The following is a 26857-nucleotide window of genomic DNA, read 5'->3' as shown; positions in this document are numbered from 1 at the left end:
TAATGTGCCTGGATAGGTGGATTTATAGATTACATTGCCTATTTAAAAATAAACCCTCATTATTTTAAAAAAACCCTTCTAAGATGGCAGGTGCCTTAAAAAAAACTTCTGCCAAGATCTGTGGAACAAACTAGCACTAATGATGCAATTACCAGAGGACAGCACGAAGCAGTAGTTGACTTTTCCTCATATGAGCTAATTGTCATACACAAAAAAGAAAGAACAGTGACAAATAGAATCAGCTAGAACTAGAAATTCATCCCAAATTCTCAAAACTACCAAGAAGACTATGTGAAATATGGATTTGTCTATTACCATTAAAGACATATTCTATTAAATGTCCAAAAATATGTATCTTATACATTGTGCCTTTGAGAGGTATTTTTTTCCAACTCTAAGATCCATGAGAACTAATGAACAAAATAAACTGAATTGAGAAACCCATCTCTGAATCAGTGCACAACCATGAAAAAATATTCTGTAATCATCTGTATGAAAAAGCTCTTTGTGCCATGAATAAAAATATTTACATTTACCTTTCTAAAATGTCTGTTTAGTCTACGATTTCACATTCACCTAACATATTAGCAGGGTGATATAAACATGGTCCATATTTAAGTGATACAAGTGAGTATAGTGATATATATATGTGTAGTGGGGAGGTGTGCTCAAATTATGTTTTCAAATGGGAGTGTGCAATGGGCTCTGTTTTAAACTTTTATTTGGTCACACTTTCAAGAAAGATTTTCTGTGACAAAATGTTTCCTGGCCAAATCAAAGTTTTAAAACCATGATACCAGTTTTAGAGCTAGTAGGCCATAAGGCCAGAGAGCTCTGGGTGTTCATGAGAAGTCCTGGGTGGGCAAGCTCCAAGACCAGCTGTCAGGGCTCCTGTCACCTCTGCCATCCCTGATGAGCTCAGGGCCGAAAAGGAGACAGGGTCTCTCTGGGAGCAGAGGGGGAAGGGGAGCTTCACATGGGCCTGAGTAGACCCCACGACGACAGAGGCAGGAGCACAAGGCGGCCGCAGAGGCGCACACACAGGTGAGGTCTCAGGGAGCAGCTTCCCCCTCCCATCCACCTGGGGGAGCGACTACACGGCCTCCCACGGGGCCCTGCCCATGGGGTCCCACCCATGGGGTCTTTTCACGCATGCTCCAAGTGAAAAAGAGCAAACCAGGCTAGTGCCTGCTCGTTCGAATGCATCCCTGGAGCCTCCCCTAAGGACACAGCCTGAATCCAAATGCAGGGACCCTGCGTTTCCAACTTTCAAACAGCTAGACTGGATTTCACGTGCCAAAACCATGTCTGTTAGAATGCCCCCCATCTTTACGATCTCTACCATTTGGGCTGGATGGGGTTATGTGCCGAGGAGACACACTCACCCACACAGTCCTCACGGGACGGTGACAGCTCGTGTCCCAACGGACAGTCACACTGAAAGCTGCCCTCAGTGTTCACACAGGTACCACCCCTACAAAGGAGAGGGTTACGTTCACATTCGTCAATGTCTGAAAGGTAAAAACGTGAGATCCATTAAAGAACTCTGAGGAAAAAATACTCACGCATACAGCATGGGAGAAAGATTTATCAACTGAGGTAAGCGTGACTCTAACGTGAGAGTCAGGCTCAGCAGGAGACAGGGCGCTGCTCTCCTCATCTCTCCTCCCACCAGGAGGGAAATGGGAAAAGCTCTCAAAGATCTGAGCTATCAAGGAATCTACTTGCATGAAATTAGCAGGTTCCCAAAAGGCAAAAGTAAACAGTATTTGCTTTACGTCACCCTAAACTCCAGAAGCCATATATTGCCACCTATATCTCTAATCACAGAGAAAGAAATCTTACACTGATTACTTTCTATGCTCTGTGAGATGAGTCTTGTAAGTCACTGAAAATGAAAAAGTGGGCTGAAAGGTGGCTGGTACCAAGAGTTTATAATAACCCACCAGTAAGAAAACAAACATGGGCTTTGCATGACTGGATATAAATGTTGGGGTCACCATACAATGTTACCCATGTCAAATGCATCCCTCCAGTGTAGTTGGCGGGTTTTAGAGACTCTGAATAAACAGAAGCCAGCCTGAATATCTTACTGCCGCTAAGGCGCCAAGAGGTTGGGCTCTCCACCAGAGCTATCTAGGAGCAGATTTCCTGCCTGACAGTTAAATCTGTTCTCCCTCTAACCACGGCTCCTTGCCAAGCACGCTGTTAGCAGCTCTGAGACAAGCCGAGGGCCAGCTGTCGAGTCTGAGCTAGCCTGGTCTCAAGGCCAGGGAGGGAGAGTGAGCACACGCTTACCCATGCAGTTCTTCATCATCATGAACCCGCTTTCGTAGCCTTCAAAGCATTCACACTCAAAGCTGCCTGGCGTGTTGACGCAGATCCCACTCCCACAGAGGTCAGGGGAGATCCTGCATTCATCGATGTCTAATCACAGGGTTCAAAAGAAGTAAAGAAATGGAAGGAGATGAGAAGGTGTTGGAGAACAGAGTGAGCTCTGGCCTTGCCAGGGAAGGTGCGGCACACTTGAGATGCTGGAGAAATCGATGACTGGCAGTCTGACCACGTGTTCTCGGCAGATCAGCTAGACGAGGCCAGGGCCTTAGGCACTCTCCTTCCCCCTACTGTCAAAACTGTCACAGCCAATGGGCAGGTGATGGTTTTTTGCCTTTAAGAATTCTGGGATTCTGGAATTGTTGATTTCTCTCAATGGCTTAGGAAGGGTAACTGAACCGAGCAACTGCAGAGTGGGCTGGACAAGGCAGGTGGCCAACGGGGAGGCAGGGGGCACACGGAACGAGTCCCATGCGCAATACGAAGGCCACACCAGTCTGCCTCCCTAGTCCTTGTCCTCCTGGGCGGCTGCCTGTGAGCAGCGTGGCTGGTTGACCACAGAGAGTGAGCGAGAGAGATAGAGAGAGAGAGAGAGAGAGAGAGAGAGAGAGAGAGAGCCTCAGGTGCAGACACAGTCCGCTCACCCGGAGCCAGATCCAGCACTTATATGGCAGGGCCATGGAGTGCACCCGAATTTATGTTCCTCTGTCCCATTCATATGTGAAGAACCTATTAATCTAATTTTAAAAATAAAAATGAAACAATGTATTTGTGTGTGTGTCACTTGTTATATACTACAGTAATAGGAATCTTCAATAGCAGTGTTTATATTACCAAAACCAGGATTCACTGATAACTCTCCGGTGCCTATAAGTAAGATTGTTCAACAGTGGAGTCATGTCTATAAAATATGATTAAGCAACATGAGCCATTTAAAAATTTTTTTGTCCCTGGGAAAAAATGCTTTTGCCAGCATCTCTTGATTTTGAAGAATTTCAATTCTGAACTTCCTTCACAGGACTTCTCTATATGTGGATAACTTGCACAGGGTTTCCTGGGGGTCCCAGAAACCCAGCTCTCTCCCAGGATCTGGTCTTTCTCTATGTCCCTGATTACAGGCTATACTGAGAACACGAAAGTACTTTCTTTTAAACAAAAATCTTAAACAATTCATTCATTCAGTTAAGCAGCTAACAATATGCATATTAATTCTTTTACTTTTTGTCTGTTACTATCTAGGCATTGGTGGTAAGAAACATATGAACAAAAAGGGCAGTCAGACTTCTTGATAACTTCAATAATAATTCAGTAATAATTAAATCATTTGATATAGTCTTATTGGGAACAAATATGTATAATAAGGATTTTATACTGAAAGCATTATAATATATATTGAATAAATGATTAATTTTTTTCACATTTGTGGAAAATCAGAAACATTTCTATCTTTGAATTTCATGTCACAAGTGATTACTATATGTAGTTTATCTTATACTATTAAAACAACATATTCATTGAATAATAATAATATAGGGATACATTCTTACTGTAATACTGTCTTCAATGTGTAATGGCTTCAGAATTTTTGAACTTAAGTATAAGATTTTCCAACATCAATCTAATAGAGTCAGGAAATTGCATTGTTTTACTGACACATCCATTACAAAGAATTATATGATTATGTTCTCCAATCAAGTCTTCTGTTCTCAGCATCTGTGTGTATATCTTACAGAAAACATAAATTTTAAATTAGATCCTGTGACATAAACTTGTTATTTGTTTTCACATTATGTCCCTTTTTCTCCTGGGCACACACTGAGACCACATTTCAGTATTCTTTCAACCAAGTGTGGCTGTGTGCCTGAGTTCTGGCCACAGGAAGATGGGTAGATGTGACATATACCATTTCCATGCTTGGTCCATAAAACACACCCATATATGACTTTTCATGCCCTTCATCTAGCTGCCAGCTGGATGGAAGAAATACTGAGCACTTCAGAGAATGAAAGGATTCTGAATATCTAAATCACTGAGTTGAATGGAGCACCAGCTGATCTGCACGGGATTATTCCACGGTAGAGAAATAAATATTTGTTTTGCAAAGCCAAAGAAAAACAAGAAAAAGGAACTATCCAAAGAATGGAGTAAGTTCAATGGCAGAGGAGGGACAGATTTTGGCTGATGTGACGCGGTTAGTGTACGCCTCCTAGGTACAAACTGCAATTCTGTCACCTCCAGGCTGAAGGGCCTTGGGGAAATCATTTCATTTCTCTCTGCCTCAGTTTCCTTGCTTGTAAAATGGGGAGCAGAGTTGAATGTACTTCACAGGATTACATGGATCAATACTTGTTAAATGATAAGAACAGTGCCTGTCTGTGCTAAGTACTGGCATCTTGGAGGAGGTGACTTTTGAACTGATCCTTGAAGACTGTATAAAAATTCTAATTTTAAAGAGTTGGGATAAAGAGAAGGGCAAGAGAGAAGTGCACAGGTTAAGAATGATAATGCATTTCCAAGAGCAGTAAGTGTGGAGTGGCTGGACTGTGGAGGCTGGTAACTGGTAGGGTGGCTGTGATGACTGAAGGGCCCAAGCCCAGGGACCAAAGGTTGGGTTAGATGCTGTGAAGCATGGTAGCCAGCAGTGTCCCACTGTCCTTTCACATGATCTCCCACAACACCGCGGTTGCTGTCGACCTGTATCTCTCTAATGCAGTCAAAGATGGCCAGTGTCAGCGCCATTAAGTGACCTGGCTTACTGCACCCCAGCGATAAGAAGTGGCGTCAGAACGGGAAGAACTCTGAGCTGCTCTATCCAGCTGTAGGACAGTTTGTGCCAGCCGAGGTTGTTTTGTGGGGTGTTATGTACTCGCAGCCCTGCTTCAGGATGATGAACCTGGGGGTTGTGGAAACGACAGATCTGCCTGGAGAATTAAGGGGCTGGAGCACAAGGAAGGAACTCAAGGAGGCGAATACTGCGATATGCGGCCCAGCTGCCCTTCAGGAAGGAAGGACCCACTTACCCCTCAGCTGTGGCTGGCAGTAAGCCCAAGAGGCACCCTCTCTTCAGCAGGTGCCTCAGCAAGGAGGGCAGAAACACTGACAAGACAGCAGACCTTCAGAAGACTAAGTGTGCAGTTCTGAAATGCTTCTGGAATAGTCTAGGCTGGGGAGGCACAGAGATGGATCTCAGGGTCCCTCACAGATCAGGAAATTGGCAAGGAGTCAGAGACACATTTCAGTGGAAAGCAGAGGTAGCAGGTGCGAGGGTAGGAGAACAGCGCAAATCCCAGAGAGAATATGAAGAAAGTTCAGCAAATAAAATCTTGGAGATACATTTCAAGTGTTTAGACTCATTTGTTTTATTATCTAATAGAAAAATTGGAGGATTTCATATCCTTTTCAAACCAAAGGGAATGGTTATGGATCAGGATATGGATGGTGGATGAAGCCTAATGATGAAGAAAACTATTCCCAGATGAGGAAAAGAAGTTCTAGCTTCTCTATTACAAAGGCTTTTTACCAGAATGCTATTATAGGTTTACACAATTGCCGATTTAATGGCTATATTCTTGAATATCCATATATCTTGAAAATTGCATTTAGCTATTGTTTCTGTAGGTAGAACAAACAGCATTTCCATAGTTTGCAGCTGTCACAATAAGCTTGCTTGGAGAAGTGGCTTTAGCAGTAGGGAAAAGAAAGAAAAAGGTACATGGTCTCAGTGAGGGGATGGGCTTCTGAAGGCAGTGCTTTCAAATGGAGCAAAGGAAAGAGAGCCTGGCATTATCAACGAGGACAGAAGAACAGCTTACCTGTGCAGTTTCTCTCCTCCATGTCCAGAGCAAAGCCGCTGTTGCAGCGGCACTTAAAGCTGCCGATCGTGTTCCTGCACTTCCCAAAGGTGCACATCCCAGGAAAGGCTTTGCACTCATTGATATCTGAAAGCGGAACAGACAGGAGCAGACAGCTGCTTGGTGGAAAAGTTGCAGGCCCATCCTTTTTAAGTGGAAATCGATCATGATAGAAAATAATGTACCCTAGTAAAAACGCGGGATATCAAAAAGTTCAACCATCACTTTGATGCCACCCACAAACTTTCCATTGTGAAAAAGAGTCTGTTTCTAGTGAAGCGTTCTGAGCCCTTTATTGCTGACCCCTTGTTCTGCAGAGCTGGGTGGGGTGGAAGGGACAGGGGGATCTTTTGCTACATCTGGGCTGCATCCAGCCAGGCTGGGCGAAGGAAAGAAGTGGTGGTCGGAAGGTGTGAGAAAGTGAGATTAGCACTATCTTTACACCATCCCCTCATGATGCACTTAGGTTGGTGATTTGTACTTCCAGGCCATCGCTTGGCTGCACGTAGTGTTTACCTGAGAAAGTCAAGTGGGAAACCACAGGTTGAAGGCAAAACCAATTCCCAGGGCATGTGGAAGGTGAGGTTTAGTGCTGAGGGACCAAAGCAATGGTGACAGTTACCTTTGTAAAATGGCCGCCCTGTGAGCACGTCCCCTCGGTTAGCAAAGCCAGGCCCCCGGGGACACAGGCTGTCGTACTCCTTGGTGCCAGGTCTGGGGCACTCCTCACACTCGGTGCCCCAGGCTGCCCCCACCGCGCAGCAGCACGCATCCATGCGGAACTTCCCAGGGACAGGATGGACACATTCATCCTCGTCCCACTTCAGGTAACACTGCTCTGTGCGGATATCTACATGGAGAGGGACATCTCAGTGTGAGACTAAGCCGTAACATTCACTGAACATTCCTACACTCGGTGTCCACGCAGTGCCCGCGTGACGCTAGGCTCTGGAGACACAGTAGTAGGCAAGAGACAGATTCCTGACCCCCCAGGAAGGGCTCCATAATGACAGTCATTTAAAGAGAGTGAAGGTGAGTCCTTCCACAGTTTTACTTAATTCTCACAAGACACCTTCAGCAGGAAAAGGTTCCCTTGTGACAAGACTCCATATCATCACCTATGATCCCTCTTTTGTATTGCTCCCTTCAGAAAGAATAAAATAATTTTAGTGAGTGTCTTTTTGTTCCCTGAATTGCATAAAGTAGCTTGTGAACAGTCCTGTCAGATCCGAGTCATAAAGAGTAAATGACCAACTTTCATCTATTTGACAGTTTGGCACAACTATTCAAATAGCTTTACAAAGGAAATAAATGTTATTTCACTTAAAGTTTTTTTGTTTTGTTTTGCCAAATTTACCCCTAGTAAGGGGCCAAGTTACTTAAATGTGGCATTTTCTCTTCAACCTCAAGACATACCAGGCAGGACCTTAGAGACTGATCAGCAGTCACAAAATAGGATAAATTAGTATAGTCTAAAAATAACACATTTATGTTAGCCAATAGAGCTTTTGGTCAAACTACAGTCAAACACTTGGCTGTTAAATTGCAAATCTGGAAAATGAGTTCAAAAAAGGGTTTCCGTAATTAAATAACATGTTTTATTTGATAAGAGCTTTTCAAGACATTAAATCCTTTCCTAAACCTGAAAACTGCTGAAGGCAGAAAGCTCCCTAATGGAAATATAAACATAAACAAATAAATGTTTACCATTTTAGTTATTGTCAGCACTAAGTCTCTCAAGTTCTCAACCAAAGTAACATCAGCTTTAGAGACTTCCTTTAGCCTAGCATTGCATACATTTCATCATTATATTAAATATATTTAAATTATAATATTTATAATATTCATTTAAATATTTATAATACTTATAGTTATGACTAAAAAGATCTACTTTCCAAGAAAAATAAGTAACTGTGGTAAAATTTCATTTTGCTTCAGAAGTCTGGATATAGGTATTCACAGTAGGTGAATCTGTCTGCATTAACACTAACTGAAAAGTCGCATTCTCTGCCATGTGAGGTGTGACAGTAATACAGTGAGTCTCATTTCCACAAGGCACCCAGGGGCTGGTCTCAGTTATAGCCAACTCCAATCACCACTGTCACCAGGGAAGTAGGGATCAAGATATAAAAATCTTACTTAATTACAGGTACCCTGAGAAGTCTGGTCTGAGTCAAAATGTTTCTGAAGTCATTGAAGTAATTTGCTCAAGAAGCTGGGATTAGTTGAAAAAACAAACTTGAATGTAGGATGTAAAAAGTTATGATAGACGGGCAGAGTTAATCCTGGGTCATCACCACTCAGATCCTTCTCACTATTTCCATCAGGGATCAAAATATTGTCAGCATGCTGGCCACATATGGCCTGTGAATGTTTTGATTTACTTGCAAAGAAATTAAAATATGAATTAGGAAATCTTTCGATGGTATCTGTGCTCTACACTTACTTCAGTCCCCACTACTCACTCCTTTATGTTATCATCTCACTTCTTTATGTTACCTGCTTGGCCCCCAAAAGCATTTGGGTTTGGAACCCCTATTTTAGATCAGTTTCTATCAGAGCAGTTTTCTTCTACTTCTGTTCTCAGAATATTTTACATTTTTATATATCAATCTCTTCTTGAAACTTTCTTGCATCCCCAGACACAATGAATTAATGCAGCATAATTCAATAGGGACAAAAACATTTACCCCAAGTACAAGGATGAAGAATCCAACATATCCTTTTAGAATATTACAGGTTTGATTTTGAGTGATGTTACTGGGAATTTATTTTGCTGAGTCATAATTTACAATCAATGATATAATTTCATAGAAAGCATCCTTAGATTTTATTGGTCATTTGCCCATACTGATATTACTATTTATGTCACCTTCAAGAGATACTTTACTTTTTTCTAAACTTTACAGTTAATTTAACAATAAAAGTCTGAAGAGAATTTTTCTTTTTTATTGGACTTGGGGTACTGTAACTTCTAACCAATTCCAAAATATGATTTTATAGTCGTATTTTGTATCTGTATTTAAATATGCCGTCAAAAATTAACTCAAAATCACATCTATTAATTATAACAAAACAGTAGTGTTGCAAACTTTTTTCTATTAATTAAAAAAAAATTTAAATACTTCAGAGATCTTTGAATATAACACTACCATTGCTCAAGCTTCATCTTAGAAAGCTTAAATTTCACACACAAAACTATGTAAAGTTATTTTACAAAATAAAACCTTACTGCTTCATAGGATATTGGAAAAAAATCCTTTAAGTGAATAAAAAGTTGTTTAGATACAATATAGAATTAGAAGCTTCATTTTCAATCATAAAACTCAATTTTAATCAATCATGACATTGAAAAAGCATAAGGTCAATGAGACATTTCTATAGTAATGATGTTGAAAGAAAGAGTTCCTTATTTTAGATCTTTAAAAAATAAAGCATTATGGAAATTCCTAATTCTGAAGGTGGTAAAGGAAGACCTAGGATTAGTCAATGTTTTCAAAGAGAAATGATCTAACTTTGCCTGTGACTTCGCCACTGTCTTGTCTGAAAGTACAGCTATAATGGGCTGGTAAATGTGAACTTCAAACACCAGTCTCTAATTTTTCTTCTATATTTCCAAAATATCCATACTTCTTTTATTCCATTGACCAGTGTGAAAGAGTGAAAGTGCTAAAAAATATATGATTAAAGAAAAAGAGAAATTTTTTGAGCAGTACTAACTTTCTGGATTATACAGAAATCATTTCGCTTAAATACTTTCCCTTTAACCATATCCTCTAGTGATTTTCTTCCCCCTATCTCACTGAAAGCAAGTTTTCCACCAACAGACCCAGAATGGTTCTGCACTGGTCGCTGCCCCAAATATAAGAAAAACTCATGGCTGGTTTCTTGTATAAAATACACACGGGGTATAAATCTTACCGAGACACACACGGCCAGTTCCATCCAACGTAAGTCCTTCAGGGCACTCACAGTGAAAAGATCCTTTGCTATTGACACAGCGTCCGTTTGGACAAACGCCAGGAAACACCTCACACTCATTAACGTCTGCAGGGAAATGAAGCAAGCAGAGGGAGAAAGATGTTACAGATAGAAAAAGCAGGTGTAGGCTTACATCCTGTACAGCATATTCAATCTGCAATACAACGTGGGTTGTTACTTGAGTTAAGCAGAAAGATTTCACGGCACAGCCTCGGGATTTCCCAGGCACCAGCTGGGAAAATCACGATGCCTTTGCCATTCATAAAGTGCAGCTCAGACACGTTCCTTTGCCAGCCGTTCAATGCCTTAAAGGCTAATTATGCCTTATGAAAATTTACCCAACAGCATAAAGAGGAGAACTAGGAAACCCTAAGTTTTTCCTCAATTTTTGTTTACTAAGAGGATTATTCTAAAGCATTTGCTGAGTACACTGAGTATTCTGATGGAAACGTCAAGGTTTTTGAAAATGACAAATATCTCCACAGTCAGAGTAGATGTTCCTTTTGCGTGCTGCTCAAAAGATTTACATCATGCAGGGACACACTCACCTTCACAAGTAACGCCTTTAATCCTGGCGAAACCTCTTGGGCAGGCTGTATCTGTGAGAAACAACAGGACACATTTTGCCTTCATTATAAAAGAAAATACCACTGTGTGAAGCTCAAGAAACAGTGAAGTGGAATCTAAGCTGAACTAAGTGGAAGCCACAGGCAGGGGTTGACGAGGCCAGGAGCTTCAGTTGCCTGCTGTTCAATTCCACATAGCTGGCACACGCCACGCTGGGGTACCGCCATCCGTGTTGACCCAAGCTCAGTCTCATAACTTTCAATTCCTTTTTGCTTTCACGTTGTTAACTGAATTACAAGTCAACAAAAGATTTAAAGGCAAGAGATGCTATGTTCTACTGAACACATGCAGACAAGTGCGGCGATTCTGGTCATCACCTAGGTTACTCCTAGCTGATTCCCTTCCTTGTCTAAAATATTCAGGAAGTCTCCTTGCAGTAAAAGGAGAAGCCAAAAACATATTTTATGAAGAGAGCAGACTACACTAGAAAAGACACCCTTTCAGGGAGGGGAGTGATCTCACTGCCGTCCTCACTATGGAAACATACAGTGAAAAACAGGTGCCTCCCTAAGGGAGCGGCTTGCCAGTGCGGGGCGCTGGGCCCGGGCTCCTACCGAGTTCGCAGCGCTCACAGGGGCTCCCCCAGGCGGCGCCGAGGGTAGCGCAGCACTCTGATTTCAGCGTGCCTCCGTTGATGTTCACCTCGCAGCGGCTGTCCTGGATATTGAGCCAGCACGTCCCTTTCAGGCTGTCTACAAGGAAAAGGAAAGGATGGGGAGCTCGCACTTCTGCAGAAAACATAATTCATTTGTATACAACAGAGGCATTTTGTATAGTTAAAAAACCAAATTATTTTAAAAGCATTTTAATAGCATATCCTTTGAACGTATGTACGTGCATTTCAATATATTATGTACATAGAAATCAAATATTGTACTCTATATAGCTTGTGTGACATGACGAGTCATATGATTGTACCTACTGCTATTCTAGGAGCGACCTCTGTTGCCCAGGATTTTATGTGTTTATCCAAACACAGGGCATTACTGTGATTAGATCATTACTTGTGTGAAAAATACATGTAAGTTTTATCTTTGATGATAAATGCTTTGATATTTACAATTCTGTAAAATTAATTTGCTCAAATAATCTTTGCTCCCAATTCCCCACCAAATAAGTCATATACAACTTATATTTATAGTAGAGACAGGCCAGTATTTCTTCAACTGAAGATAATTATTTGATGAATAATTGGGAAAAAACCAAATCTCATAGATGAAAAAGAAAATAAACCTAACCAGTAAGACACACCAAGGCTAATATTTAATAAATTTTCTTTTCAGCATTTTCCTATGCATATGTATGTCTACCTTTATCTCTAGTTAAAAAAGTAACACATGCCTGTGGTAAGCTATTTGAAGAAATAGCAAAGAAAATATAAAAATCACCTGTATCCAGCCATCTAGCAATAGCTACTTCTCACTTTTTAGATGCCACCACATCAAATTTAAGCACCTTCTTAAATGACTGTACATAACTGATTTTGAAGCCATAACAAGGAATCCAGTCAAAGCTGATATGGCAAATACTAACTGGGTAAAATAAATCATATGTGAAGTTTTCCTGGCAGTACCGCATCCCTGAGTTAGTGTGCCTAACATGATCAAGGTTCTTGTTAAAATGCAGAGTCACAAATATTCAGGTCTGCATGTGACAAATGCCTCAGGTGATTCCTTATACAGGTGATGTGCAATTTAACAAAACCTTAATGGCGTATTGTGGAATACAGACTGGGGAACCAATAAAGGAAAAGCATATTTCCTAAAGAGTTTACCTTAAAATTCATTTAATATTACGGGCAGATAGTTTTACTGCTAAGCTCAACAAAAACAGCCAGAAATACAGAAAGAGAATTGCAGTGACACCGGCAGGCCGTGAAGGGACGAGTTGTGATTTCTGATTGCTGAACACAGTGGTGGGGAGAGGCAGTGACCACAAACCCCAGCCCTCCGGGACAGAGGGCAAAACACTAACAACTCTGTCCTTGACTGGATACAAGAAGTCATAGGGCAAGGATGTGGGGGAAAAAATGGACAGTCGGTTTGCTTTTCTTCTGTTTTGAGCTTCAGTTTGGGTGCAAACTGCATGCAAATGAAAAAGATCTGCTCATCCTCATTTCTCTCAGGCCTCAAATTACAGGCTTTTCACAGGCTTACACCTGTAAATTCCACAGCACAAAGGCACTGAAATGCTATTGTGTACTTAGGTGGTCTTCTAGGACCTGGATTAATTAATGACTGACTTACTCCCTTAAGTAACATAAAAAGTAACAGTAATTGGTGATATTTATCAAGGTAGAACAAGCACTATTCTAAAGGCTTTTCAGTATTGGCTTATTTACTCATTATAACAACCCTGCAAGATATGTACACTTTACAGATGAGGAAACTGAGGCACACAGAGGTCAGCTAATCTACTCAAGGTCGCTCAGATAGAATAATGTCAGCATCAAGACTCAGCCACACATCGTCTGATTTCAGAGCCTTGCTCTGTAACGTGCTTCTTCAGGTTGGTATTGTATCAACACTTACAGGTCACAAAATCCCCTGATATTCACACACACACATACACATTCATCTCTCTCCGATTTTTTTTTTTTGTGTGTGTGTGTGTGCGTGCATATACACATACTAGATGTAGATGTAGTTATACAGTTATGTTGTCAGGGCTTGGTTTAGAAATCTGAAATAAAGAAAATACAGGGTAAAGAGCCTTGGGGGTGTAAAGGGAAGAAAGCCTGTTGTTTTATCTAGGGTGGTCAGAGAAGTCCTGACTTACAATATGACATCTGAGTAGAGACATGAGGGATCAAAACATGGAAACCTGGGTAAAGATTATTCCAGCCACGTGAGTTACGTCCTCACTTGTTTTAAAAGAATTACCGGGAGTGCCGTGTAAAACAGACTGGCAGGTAACAAATACGAGAAAACAGAGATAAGAGAGAGGCTAAGCAGTCATCAGGAAGAGAAACAACGGTGATTTGGACTGGGAGTTGTCGGCGGAGGAGGTGATGAGAAGTCGTTGAAAGATGGATAAACTTCAAACACGATCAATCGGATTTGCAGATGGATTCAATGTGGAGTTTGAGAAAAGGGGATCCAAGATGACTCCAAGGTTTGGGGGTGTGCAAGTAGAAGAATGGAGTTGCCATTATCAAAACGGAAATGATTCTAGGAGACAGAGGTTCCAGCTGAAAGACAGGAATTATGTTTTAGACATGCTGAGTTTGGAATGCCTGTCAGCCATCCAAATGGAGACACTGTGCAGACAGATGGAAATAGAAGTCTGAAAAAAAAAAAAAAAGAAGTCTGAAGTTCGTGGAGAGGTTGAGAATGGAGAGATAAATTTGCAAGTCAAGGTAAAGGCCATCTAAGGATGAGTGTAGACAGAGAGACAAAGGGGTCCAAGGACTGAGCTCTGGGACACCTCATGTTGGAGGGCGTAGGACACAGGAGACATAACAAAGAAATGGAAAAGGGACAGAAAAGTGAAAGGAGAAGAGGAGGCCAAAAATGAAAAGCTTCCTGAGCAGAGGTGAGCAATGAACTGGGCCAAACAGTGCTACTAGGCTAAGATGAGCAACAAGAATAGGCCACAGTCTGAGAACAGCGAAGCCACTGCCCTTCTTATGTCCACAGAAGGCAGGCGCAAGCCAAAGATGAGGGAAAGCGGTCTGGATTCCACAGAGCCGTCAGAGGTGAGGAGTGTACGACAGGAAAAATCAATCAGAGGTATTGTTCTATTACATTATTCAATCTTTTCTCAACCAGAATACAATAGTGTTTTCAAGTGGTTTGCAGAACAGCTTAAGATTGATTTATATTTAGGAAGTTTGCAGGATAGATTCTAAATCCCTAGATAGTCTAATTCATATATGCTCTAGCTTACTGTTAGATTAGTAATCACACTGGAGAATTTCTATTCAGTTCTAAATTTAGAGATTTGGATCCTATGAAAGAGCAGTTTGTAGGCTAATCACTGATTAGAGCCACTGGGCAGTTGATTTAAAAAGTTTGTAATTCTTCCTGTGTATATTTTACTATGTATTTCCTTTCTAAAACTAGAATTCAGTGTTTAATGAAACATGCAGATGTCTAAAATTTTAAAATACTAAGTAAATTTTTTCCTGAGCAGCTATGGGCTGCAATATTCAAATTTTATCATGAGCCCTGAAAACACGTCACACATTGGCTTAGAACAATACAGTGGTGTTTAGTTGCCCAGCATAATGACCTGGGAGTGAAATGTCTGTCCGTTTGTCATCAATAAGCATGAGGGTAAAAGGCCAACATAAAGAAGTTTTTGTGATGAAGTAAAAACTAAGATATCATTGATGCCCAAGTGACATACAGGTTTTGTTTTCTGAGACATTAATTGACTAATGCTGTGTTCATTTCCTTTGCATAATGAAATGACTCTATCTCAGTTGGAAATTGTGGCTTAGCAAAAATATTTCTGCCTTACCCCATCCACCGGCTCCCTCCCAAACCGGAATTCAAAAAGAAAGTAATGCCCCAGGCGGATGGCAGTCTATTTCCTAATATGGAGAGAGCTGAGCAAGGCTCAGATTTCACCAGCTGTGCTTCCCAGGAGATAAAGAGCTGGCATTTCCAAAGGGAAAGTTTGCATTGATAACTTCGGACTTGGCCATTCCTCTTCATGTAACAAACAGGTACTCTGAGCATACAGCTGAATAGTGTCAACCTCATACACAATACTGAAAATACTAGTGCCTTTGGCAAATATTAAATTGAAAATTCATATTGGTTAGATAACAGAAACCGCCAATTTATTTGGCACCATGAAAAACTGAAATATTTTCCTAACCATTTGGAAATTTATATTTAGTTCACTTTAAAGGTAGATACTAGCTAATGATATGAACTGTGATACGCCCAGCCAATGGGGCTGCAGACATGAGAAGCAGTAGAAAATTACTGGGACAGGTTTTTCCCTTACACATACTGAATTGTTCCTCACGGTAGTAGATAAGAGTATCTTGTTTTATACATGTCTTGTTGTCATTATCGAGCACTGACCTTAAATGGTTTAAAACACATTAAAAGATGTTCCTTTGGCAGTTTTGGAATCTTTCTCCCCAGAGATTTCCAAAAGCAAGAAAACAGTTATCTTCTCTTTTTGGAGCCCATATATTTATCATTGATTAGAGAAATGAAAAAACTAATAAATTCTTTCTGTTTGTCACATTCTTGTCCTGTTAACAGCATCCAAATTCCATCACATTTTTGTTTACCATTAAAGGTTGCTTATGAAAAGTATGTAGTAGGGATTTGATTCTATGGTACCTAAGGCACTGGTAGGGTAGCCAATATAAATACATGTATGGTATGGGAATGCTCATAACTTAGAACATAATTTATCTCCTTTTATGAAAGGAACACGTCCTAGAAACTAACAGAATTTAGAACTGGTCGGCTTGCGCTATCAGGTTCTACTCCTATCTTGATAATGAGAGAAAACAACTAAATGAACTAATTATTAGCTTCCTGTAGTTCTGTTTCTGTGCACAGTGGAGCCTGAGACCTCGGCTCACGTCTGTGGCACAGGGAAACACGGGCACCAAGCACCACTCTTACCGATGCAGATCAGTCCTGTTGAGCTGAGTTTGCTGCCGGGAGAACATTCGCAGTGGAAAGAGCCCAGGTTGTTCCTGCAGGCCCCGTTCACGCAGGGGCTGCTTTCACATTCATTTATATCTACAATCCAGAGGAAAAGATTCTGTTAGAACTGCCATGGGTTTCTGGAAAATATTATTCCAACAAGCCATGCTCTGCCAGAATGTCTGGTAAACTTGGCTCTTGTAATTTTAATATGGACCTAGGAGGCATCAAGTGAATGGGGGACGGAGACATGAATTTTACAGTGTGGTCACACAGAGACATGACAGGGGATTCAGGAGAGCTACAGGAATCCGCTTATTTTGTTTGAAAGGGTTTATTAAGGGTCTCTTCACTGTTTCACTACAACTTTAAAATAAATTGGATTAATGCACCCCCATAATAAGTTGTAATTGTCCTTTGGGAAACTGGAATTCTGATCCCACGGAAAGCAACATTTTCCTGGGTCCAGCACACTACGGACAAACAAAAGGCGACTGTCCCTGTCATTTATGGCTCCGTGAGGTTTTGGAAGAATTTAAAAAGTCTGTATAAGACACAAAGTATCACAATTCTGGCTTGAATTCCAAACTTCTGGATACAAATCAGAAAAATAAAGCATGAAATGTTAATACTGGGGATAGCTTTTCCCTCTAGTCCTTACCCATCTTCCTCTCTCTTTAGCCTGTTCACATTTGCATGCTTGCTGTGGAGAGATTTTTCTAACGCAAAACTGATTTGGGTAAATTAAAAAGAGAAAAAACTTCAAGTTCCTTCAAAGAGACCTTTACTATCACTAATTTGAGTCCTAACTCATATCATGTATCATAATCAAAACAACTCCTGTTGATGTTCAAGAAGGAAACAGTATAAACTCAACCATCTAATTTATAAAGAAGGGTGACATGGATTTCTTTCTGTACTTGGTTAACTATCTGCAACAGGTCAGCATACCTCAAGACTCTCTTTTGTGGAACACTAGGGCTTCTGAGTTCACCAGAATGCTTTTTCCCCCCTAAATACCTCCTTGAATTAAATGGAAAACACTGTATTTAGGAAAACATGCAAATAAATAACTAGAAGATTGTAATGCTTACTCTTGTACATCTCAAGTCAAACACAAACTTAAGAGGCAGTTTGAACATTGAACATCGTTAATGTTCAAATCAGTGAACATTTTTTTTAATCGATGTACAAATTTAAACATCAGTGGGGAAAACAGGGATGTTCCTTCTTTGCTACATCCTAACGGCTGAAGTACTCAGGTACTGATTTAATTCTTGAGGTAGAAATTGCTTCAGGAAACATGAATGTAACTTTCTTTCAGGTTGTTTATAGCAAGAAAGCCTCTTAAAAGAAAAAAAGAAGAGCAAGTTTTGTAAAAAGAGCATAGATCTAGAGTGAAACCATCGATTCTAGAGGACTGAAATTCTTTCAGTAAAAACACAATGTAAAAAAGGAATCAGCCAAAAAAGGAAACACATAACTAATCCAAGGACAGATGGTATATAACTCACCTATTAATTTCATTTGGAAGCTCCCCCCACAAAAAAATGTCAATTTCATATATTTTCAAAATCCCTATTTTAAATTAATTATGAACTAAAAAACTATAAACACACGCAATGACAGCTACAAATATCAACTGTTTAGTTTTCCTTTAAATACAATGTTTTTGTGTTATAAATTATCATGGAACCAGGAATTGAAACAGTTCACTGTACATTCCTGGAAATGAACTTCAAAGCACATCTGGTTTACATTTGACTAGTTATGTCACTGGAAACACAATCTAAACCACAGTGCTTGATGTAAAAATTTTAACTTTCACAGTCTCTCCAAGCTCCAACAAAAAGAAGTAAATTTTTTGTAACTTCAGTCTGAAATATCAGAGGAGCTGTATTATTACTGCTATTTATTATATATTTAAAACAACTTGTTGAAAACATGAATGACAAGCATAATTAGTGAATATAGTAAATACAGAGAGAAAGCTAGAGTGTGCAATGAATCTGCTAATAATTCCTTGCCTAGTCTTTGGAAATTAGTTTAGAAAGATCAGAATGAGGAGAACTGCTTCAGACAGAGCAAAGGGGTATGTGAACACAGTGGTTTTGGAAGCGAGGAGGGCACCCCAGGGGGAAAAAGAGATCGGTGCCCTTCAGGTCTATTTTTCTTTCTTTTCCCCAAACAGTTAATAAAATGCAAATAACCCAACTTACAGTGGGAAGAACATACAGAAATAACATAACAGTTATTTGGCTAGGTCTCTCAGGATAAATCATTTTTATTTCAACCAATGTGATAAGGCTTAGGGCCAAAATATTTCTCTATCATTTCTCTTTTATTTACATAACATCAACTTTTTTTCTTATGAATGACAGATGTAAAATATAGTTCACACTAAATAAAAGGCTCCGATTTATCAGGAACAATGATCTTTTGGACGAAATAAGTGAACAGTGCTCTTTCTAACCCTCACTCTTGCCTGATTTAGTATTAATGTGCTTTCATATTTACGTAATCATCCGACGTTACACTATTAAACACCATTTGCTCCCACTTGTCAATCATTCACATAAGCGAGTCCCTGCCTTTTATTTATGCTTGTGAATGTTGGCTCTTAGTACCCTTTAATTCCACCTTACTTGTTAAAAGGGAAGGAATATGCTCTAAATATCCTTGACAACCTGGTATACAAAACAAACTTTGTCAAAGACACTGGCCTTTAGTTCCCCGTGGCGTGCCTCTCTCACAACAGCGCCAGAAAGAGAACTAGTCCTATCATCATCAGCTTCCCAGTTAAATCAAGATGATACCTTAAGTTGTTCCTTCTTTCAGAGTTTCCTGACATTTAACAGAAGCTTACCTTCTAACAGACAACAGATAAAACTGATACAGGGCAGTGGGAAGTTAAGTATAGAAAGCTGGGAATAAATAAATTAAAAAGACCTCTTGAAATCCCTTGTCCCACCTTCCAAAAAACTCACAGAAGAAACATGGCTAGTATATTATTTTTATAAAATTCAGTACATACTTTTTCCAAAGAAATTATCCATTAGGTTGTCAGGTAAGGTGGAACTTAAGGGAAAGGAATTAGTAAAGATCTGTTTTTCATTTTTGACTGATTTAAAATTTTATTTCACCATATACATGTCTATATATTTATCTATGTTTCTCAGAGCAATTTTGAAGGATGATGGTATGTGTCAGAGGTGGAGAAGGTGCTAGGAAATAAAGACTCTAGCTGAATACATATGGGAAGCCTACACTCATTTTTTTAAAAAAAGAGCTTTTCTATCTTGCAGAAAGATATTCAGAACTCTGTAGTGTGCCCCCTGCTCATCAATGGAGAAGATGAGTCTTCAAGTACTTTAACTGAGAATGGAAGGGCTTCTCTTGTGCAAGGAGCTTCTGCACAAGGTGGTGGACAGGCGGGGAACAGTTATCAGCACTAAGTTTAGAAAAACTGCCTTGTATACTGAGGTTTCCTTTCTCTTCTTTTCTCTCTTTAGGCTAATTACTGTCTTTCAGGGGTCCCACCAATTCACCCCAAACTTAGAATTGCACTTTATAATTCCATTTCATTGACTTCAGCTGAGTCGTTTGTGTTCCAGCATCTTGTTCAAATCCTAACTTGTTTCTGTTCACAAGAATGCTTTGAAGTTAAACAACGTGATGGAGAATGTTAACATCTTTTTGCATAATATTACTCTTGCACTTTTCTTGGCTATGGAGTCACTAGGGAACAGATACTTAAACAGATAAGTAAAGGGATACTCAAATAATTGAAGATGAAATCTTTTTTTTTTTTTAAGTTAGTATTTGGAAGTAGTTATTTGATTTGAGCATGTCATGGGACATTCTGGAGGCCCACACAGGGACACTTTAAAGGAACAATGACTAGTAGTCATACAACAGATTATTCTGAAACACAGAGGACTTTGATCAAGAAACAAAAGCATAACTGAATGCACTCATTGCTTAGCTGGAGTCCCCTGAAAATGAAGCCTTTCCTGAGCATTTAACTCATTCACGTAACTTCCACTGCAGGAAAATGGGGTTAAAAGAAATGGAAGTTTTGAAACAGTGACTTATGATCTCTAAGTCCAAATGATAACTTTTAAATTATAAAATGGAAAGAACAATTTTCTTAGACTATAAATGTCATTAAGGCAACCATTTTTATTCAGGCGCCAAATATTTTCCAGCCCAACCTCTGATGTATATCAATCATTTCAAATAAATAAAATGCCCAAAGCTAGCTGACTGCCATTACCATTCAGATTCCTCTAGTGTGCTCCTCTGATGTGTCATAGTGGTCTTAAAAAGGGGAAAACAAAGCAAATAAAAATGTGACATTTTATTTCAGTGAGTAAAACAAGCTGTCTCCTTTCCTTTTTTCCCCCCACTAACTTCCAAATCTTTGATGTTTTATCTGAATGGAACAAAACTGATGGTATTTGCAAACTGTGTTAGGTGCACATTATTTCTAACACTGGCAGATTAGCTGAAAGAGATTGCAAATTAAAAAAATATTCAGACAATACTCTTCTTACTATATTGCTTCATCAAAGGACTTGATGTCCAACTGGGTGCTAGTTTCTGCACAGCCAGGTGCTTGCTATTCACAGCTAAGGCAGGAAGGCAGCTCTTACCTTCACATGTCTCTGTCTCCGTCCTGAACACGTACCCGGGGGGGCATGTGCAGCTGTAACTTCCAGGTGTGTTCCGGCACAGCCCATTGTCACAGAGCAGTCTGTTCACCAAGCACTCATCAATGTCTGGAGGCAACCATCAGAAGACAGGAGATACACGCGGCCAAGAAATGAACAGCAGCCAACAATACACGCAGCCAAGAAATGGTGATCAACAATGGTGTACTTTTGTTACTTGTTTTCCCCTTTACCCCTCTCCTTAACTTAGTTTCTTTCTACCCACAGCACATTCTTTGAGCCTAAGCAAACTATATTGGGTTTTATTCAAATGGAACATTCTTATTCCAGAGGCTGTTTAAAAAATGTTTTGAAATCCCTGGAAGGTCTGTAATATTTGGAAAAGGCACATTACTACTTTATTTTTCATTTTCTTATTGTCCTGAAGTGGTATTATATTAATATATTTTAAAGCACAATTAAATATATAAAAAGATTAAAACTCACTTGCCTATATACTTGCTTATATATAACAAAAATAGCGTGATTTTTTAGAAAACTTTCCTCTGATTAAATTTCTAACAAAGAATGTGTTAAATGGCAGTTAAGCAAAAGTGTTACTCATCTTTTCCCATTATGTTTTTAGCTCAGAAACAATTAATTAGTAGTGATCAATTAATGATGCATTTTGTATATCCTTTTAGCAGTCTAGAACAGCACAGAAAATATCATCTAAAGCTCGGGTGGAAGAAGCTCACACTCTCATTTTTGCAAGTGTGGTTAATAACAGAAAGAAATAAGAACTACAGTTTGGAGTGAAGAGTTCCTTTTACTTAAAGTTATCATTTTAGCTTGCAAGTAACAATCGTACCTTACCAAAGGATACACACACTGTGAACATTTGTGAAACAGAGCTTGGAAAAATATGTCCTAAAATTCCATCGCCACTGCTAATACTATTTTTTGTGTTTGATCTTTTTCCCTTTGGATGCTCTATTTTTTGCTCTAATTTTGAATCTTTTAAAAAATTATCTTACTTTAAGCATTGCCAAAATTTCCCCATAATTGTATGTTTTATCAAGTGGCTGCATCACAATTTATTTACCCATTACTCCATGCTATGCACTGAAATGAGGTCCCTCAAAAAAGATATTTTCAAGTCCTACGCTAAATCTGTATAAGGACATGATATTTAATATAGCTTTACACATCCATCTGTATGTCTTCAATTCAAAATCAGATGGTTATATTCAGCAATTAAAGGCAGTACTATAAACCCAGAAAAATGTATTTCTTTCTAACCAGAACCATCAAGTCTTGGATGTAAGAGTCATCAATGATTAGGTATGAAAATTTTTATGTATAATGACAGACTGAATAACATGTGATACAAGTGGACTCAAGTGCTTTATGGAAAAATCTAGATTCGCCACAAATTCTTGAATACATGAATACATAGTTGACTTTTATCAAATAGTCTCTTATAAATTACAGAAAGAAACATCTCTCAGTTATCATGATTAGATGTGTTGTAGCGACTGTTGTTTCTTTATAAGCCAAAGTTCTCTCGACTTGTAATACTTTATTGTCTTGACTTACTATTATCCATAGTGCCTCATTAATTTTGAAGTCCATTTTGTATCGAAAAATGACAGGATTAGGATATTTGCAGAAAAATGACAGGTGAATAATTGAGTATGTATCAATTCATTTGGGAAAAGAACAATTTAAATAGTAAGTTGTGCCACTAAGAAGTTTGCTACTGTGTAACAGAACTTTTTTTTTTAGCTTTTGAGTATTTATTGCTCAGATGGGTTCAAAAAATTCTTAGATGTGGCAATGGCTCTAACACATCTGTAAACAGAATACCACTAAAAAAAAATCTGGCATGAATACTGTAATTATGGATGTGTAAAACTTTAAATCTTAAAGCCTCTTAACATCATCATGTATATCTATGTACAAAACATACATAAATTTTACTTTATTTAAAACATATGAAAGAGGAAATTCCAAATCACACTAAACATAATAAATATAGAACTTGCTTTGTTAAAAATCTACAGTATACATTCAAGTAAAGGCTAAATTTCCAGTGCCAACTATATATGAGACAAAATTTAAACATTTATAATAATCAGTTTCCTAAAAGTACTATTTTTAATACCTATAAGAGGAAACTCATTCTAGTGCTTTGTGTCCATCCAAACACCTATACATTCCTTTATTCACAGAATCAGATGCTTCTGTTACTAAAAATACTTTTCCAAAGCTTTTATATCCTTTTAAATAGATGTAATATTTAGCTCTTTGGGGGAGGAACTGGGAAGTCCAAACAAACAACTCAGACCATCTTACATTATTAGAAATGACTGATTTTATGACACACCCTGTTTCAACTTAGATGTGAAATGTGGTGAACATGTTTGTGACAAACGTTCCAGTCCAAGTATCTAAGGTAAATCATCTTTTTCTCCATGAGCATTTGTGGAGGTCAAGGAGCACCCACTACAGCAACCTTCCTGTGAGCCAGGTCTTGATGCCACGCTCCATTTCTAACTTGTACATTCTCTTTCAACCTGACTTGGTTTAGTTTCTTCAGGAGTTCTATTCAGTACATTGATTGAACTATGCTCAGATGCACAGAAGCACATCTGGAAAAAGTCTGAAGTCAAAGGAGAAGTAGGAAGAAGATTTAGTCAGTTTAGACGTGCAGACTGGAGACCTGTTAGACACGCTGTGAAGCGTCTTCTGCCGTGGCTTCGAGTGCGCTGTGACATTGTCCCGATCAGAACTTCCTGAGAAGGCACTGAAAATGTTCACATTTTCTGAGTTCTGGTGGTCAAAGGTAGTCATATTTAAAAACTGCTGCTTTAACCAATTGGCTCTTTCTTCTTCAAATGCCTTTCTCTCCAACCCTAGGCAAATAGCTGCATCCATAAAGCTTCGTCTTTCCTTCTCAAAATTCTTTTTTTGCTCTTTAAATAGAGACCATTGTTCTTTGAGGCGTTCCTTTTCTTCCAACAAGTAACAGTCTCGTAGCAGTGAAGTGGTGTCGTCATCACATGCAGTAGCAAGCTGCTGCTGTAAAAGTTGCTGCTGAGTTTTAATCATTTCTTTACACTGTTGAATTTCTAATTCGAGTTTTTCAGTTTCTTGCTCATGGTCTTGTTGTGAGATTACATCTTCATCATTAAAACCTTCTAGGTGTACCTTTGAAACTTGGTTAACAAGTTTTTCTACATGACTTTTCAAAATTCTCCACTGTTTTCTGATGCTGTTTGTAAGCTGTTCTCTCAGTTTCACAGGAAAGGTCCCACATACTCTCTCTACTTAGTTCCCCAGCATCTTCCTCAACATCAGAGATAACAGTTCCTGTATTATCATCTGCTCTTTCTTTAGGTTTCTGCTTTTGGGAAGAAAGAAGAGAAATCAGAGAAATCATTTCCTTTTTCATTTGCTGATGAACCTTCTTAAGTTCAGCATTTTCCATTAGGATTTGTTTCTGATGATACTCGTAACCATTCAAGAGGTATTTATACATTTCATCTTCATTCCTGGCTTCAGTTTCACCAGTCCTCCGGGAACCTCTTTTTCCATCAGCTCTCCCCACATAATTTAGAATTTCCATAGCTATTCTTTTATCCTTCTTGTTCATAACAAGTTGATGTAGACGTTCCTTTAATTTATTACATTCACGTTCTTTTCTCTTCATATCATGATTATACTGAGTAGCTCGGCTTGCAATGATATTTTGTAATTTCTGTACTTCATCTTTTTCATTTTTTAATAGCTGATGTAAATTCCGGTTCTTGCATTGTAACTGCCTGTCTCTTTCTTGAAGCCCAATCATCTCTCTCCTGGAGGTTTCTAGTTGTTCCTTAAGTTTTGCATAGCAGTTCTGTAGATGGTCCATATCACTTCCCAGTTTCAGATTCTGTGTTTCCACATTTTCCTGAGCTAGAAGATTCTTCCACTGAAGTACAAGTAGCTCATTCATACAATTCAAAACAGCAACTATATTTAGTTCTCTCTTTGTCTCTTTACCGTTGGATTCTTCATATAATGAAGGAAAGCCAAAAGTAGTCAATTCCTGATCAAGATACGAAATACTTTGCTCAATGTTCTCTTCTGTGCAGAAGGCACTGAAAAAGCTGTGCACATTTTTTGATGAAGGTATTGAAGAACACAGCACTTGCTGTGAGTATAAACTTGATGGAGACATCTTTGTTTCTGAGGTATATTGAGAAAGATTTTTGCTTTCTGACGACAGACCTGGATCTATAACAGTCATCCATTCTCCCATAGCAATTGCCAGAGCCAGGACACCTGAGGAACCAGTTCAGCAGTAAAACATTTAGTCCAGCTGCTGTCACTCTTCTATGTGGGCATCTCCTTCTATCTCCTCCTCCAGGAGCGGCCGGGGTCGGAGGTCGCCCGCCTCCTCCAATGGCCCCAACAGCGGCGCAGAGCCTCCCTCAGAGAAGCGGGGAGCTGAGCCAGGTGCCTGCGCTCACCTCCGCACCTACCCTCCTGCCCCGGGCCCCGTCGGCGCCCCTCCTCGGGCGGGCATGTCACAATCCGCGCCGCGGGGCGAGGCTCTCACCGTGACAGCCCTGCGAACAGTGGGAAGCCACCGCCCGGTGTCCTAACTCCGGCCAGCGCAGCCCCGCGGGCCCGCACAGGCGCGGCGACAAGCCGTAACAGAATTTTTTGATCTCTAGTTGCAGTCACTCACCTGTATTTTGATTTCTCCTATCTATGGGATTAACCTATAGGAAAGGCTCTTGTAGAAATGTAACAAATCACTTACCGATACAGTTTCTTCCAGAAGCATCTGGTTCATAGCCACTGTTGCAGTTACAGCGATAACTACCACGTAAGTTTTCACAGATTCCATTGGCACATATGTCAGGATCCAAAGCGCACTCATTGATATCTGCATGAAATGTGGAAAGTTTAATGCTCACAGACATTTTATTGCCCACTGCTACATGTAGGTCTAATCAAGCTCACTCAGCATGCAAAGTGTTTAGCTCTGCAAACCCACAATTTGCCTGTCTTTCAGGAAGAAAAAGAAGTGAAAATAAGGAGGAAGAGAACAAAATTATCGAGAGATACAGCACAGTTCCCTGGTTAAGTCAAAAGAAAAGCGGAGGAAGCTGGCAGGAATTCAAAGAATTAAACCATGTACTGTGTCTGCATTTATGATAAAATTAATAAGTTTATAGGCTGTTGGCTTGACATCCGAAGGAAAACTCGACTTCATAGCTATTATAACCATCTAATGAAAAGAAAAAGACTTATTAGGGTGGCCTATGAAATTTTATGGTCCCAAAAGCATGAGTTATATCTATTTTATTATAATTTTTTAATAGTCAGCTAAGTAATATGATAGTTAATAAATGCTTTTCATTGTTGGTAAGTTGAAATTATGGAGAGGACAGTTCAAATGTGGATGCCTGAGAACATGACATTTTATAACTAGCTATGAACACTGTTATTCTGTGTCATTCATGGGCTGTGAGATTTGAGGAATGACGTGCTTATGTGATGTGGGCATCTATGTAGTTCCAACAGGTGGCTGGCCCTTCTGGGGAGGCTGCATTGAGATAGGATAAAAAATAGAGCATAAAATCAGATTTTGGACACTATGTTCAAATTTTAAACCTAACTACTGTTCTCTAGAATTTGAAAGACCTTAAATACTCCAGAAATGTCAGCCTTTTCATTTTATTTTTGGGAGAAACATCCTTGTAAAAGTTTGATTTTTACTCTGTTTCTGATGTTC

At 39.5% G+C, this 26857-nt stretch overlaps 2 protein-coding genes across 2 annotated transcripts in view; both read right to left on the bottom strand.

The window, feature by feature from the left end:
- FBN2 (fibrillin 2) overlaps positions 1–26857 on the bottom strand; it is a 237357-nt gene that overhangs the window by 73770 nt on the left and 136730 nt on the right. Inside the window, exons 18-27 of the mRNA XM_036903223.2 lie at positions 25880–26005; positions 21070–21195; positions 16391–16510; positions 11348–11485; positions 10715–10765; positions 10107–10232; positions 6808–7035; positions 6147–6272; positions 2299–2427; positions 1386–1511 (exon numbers count right to left, since the gene is read on the bottom strand). Of these exons, the coding sequence (XP_036759118.2) occupies positions 1386–1511; positions 2299–2427; positions 6147–6272; positions 6808–7035; positions 10107–10232; positions 10715–10765; positions 11348–11485; positions 16391–16510; positions 21070–21195; positions 25880–26005 (1296 nt within the window). The remainder of the gene's footprint in view (positions 1–1385; positions 1512–2298; positions 2428–6146; positions 6273–6807; positions 7036–10106; positions 10233–10714; positions 10766–11347; positions 11486–16390; positions 16511–21069; positions 21196–25879; positions 26006–26857) is intronic.
- LOC118921441 (afadin- and alpha-actinin-binding protein-like) lies at positions 23214–25610 on the bottom strand. Its single transcript, XM_036903224.2, is given in 3 exon segments — positions 23214–23756; positions 23758–24364; positions 24366–25610. Coding segments are annotated over 3 exon segments (1851 nt in total). The 5' UTR covers positions 25373–25610; the 3' UTR covers positions 23214–23519.

Source organism: Manis pentadactyla, chromosome 13 (assembly GCF_030020395.1).
Source record: "Manis pentadactyla isolate mManPen7 chromosome 13, mManPen7.hap1, whole genome shotgun sequence".
NCBI classification, from domain to species: Eukaryota; Metazoa; Chordata; class Mammalia; order Pholidota; family Manidae; genus Manis; species Manis pentadactyla.
This window is presented reverse-complemented; position numbering and strand designations above follow the sequence as displayed.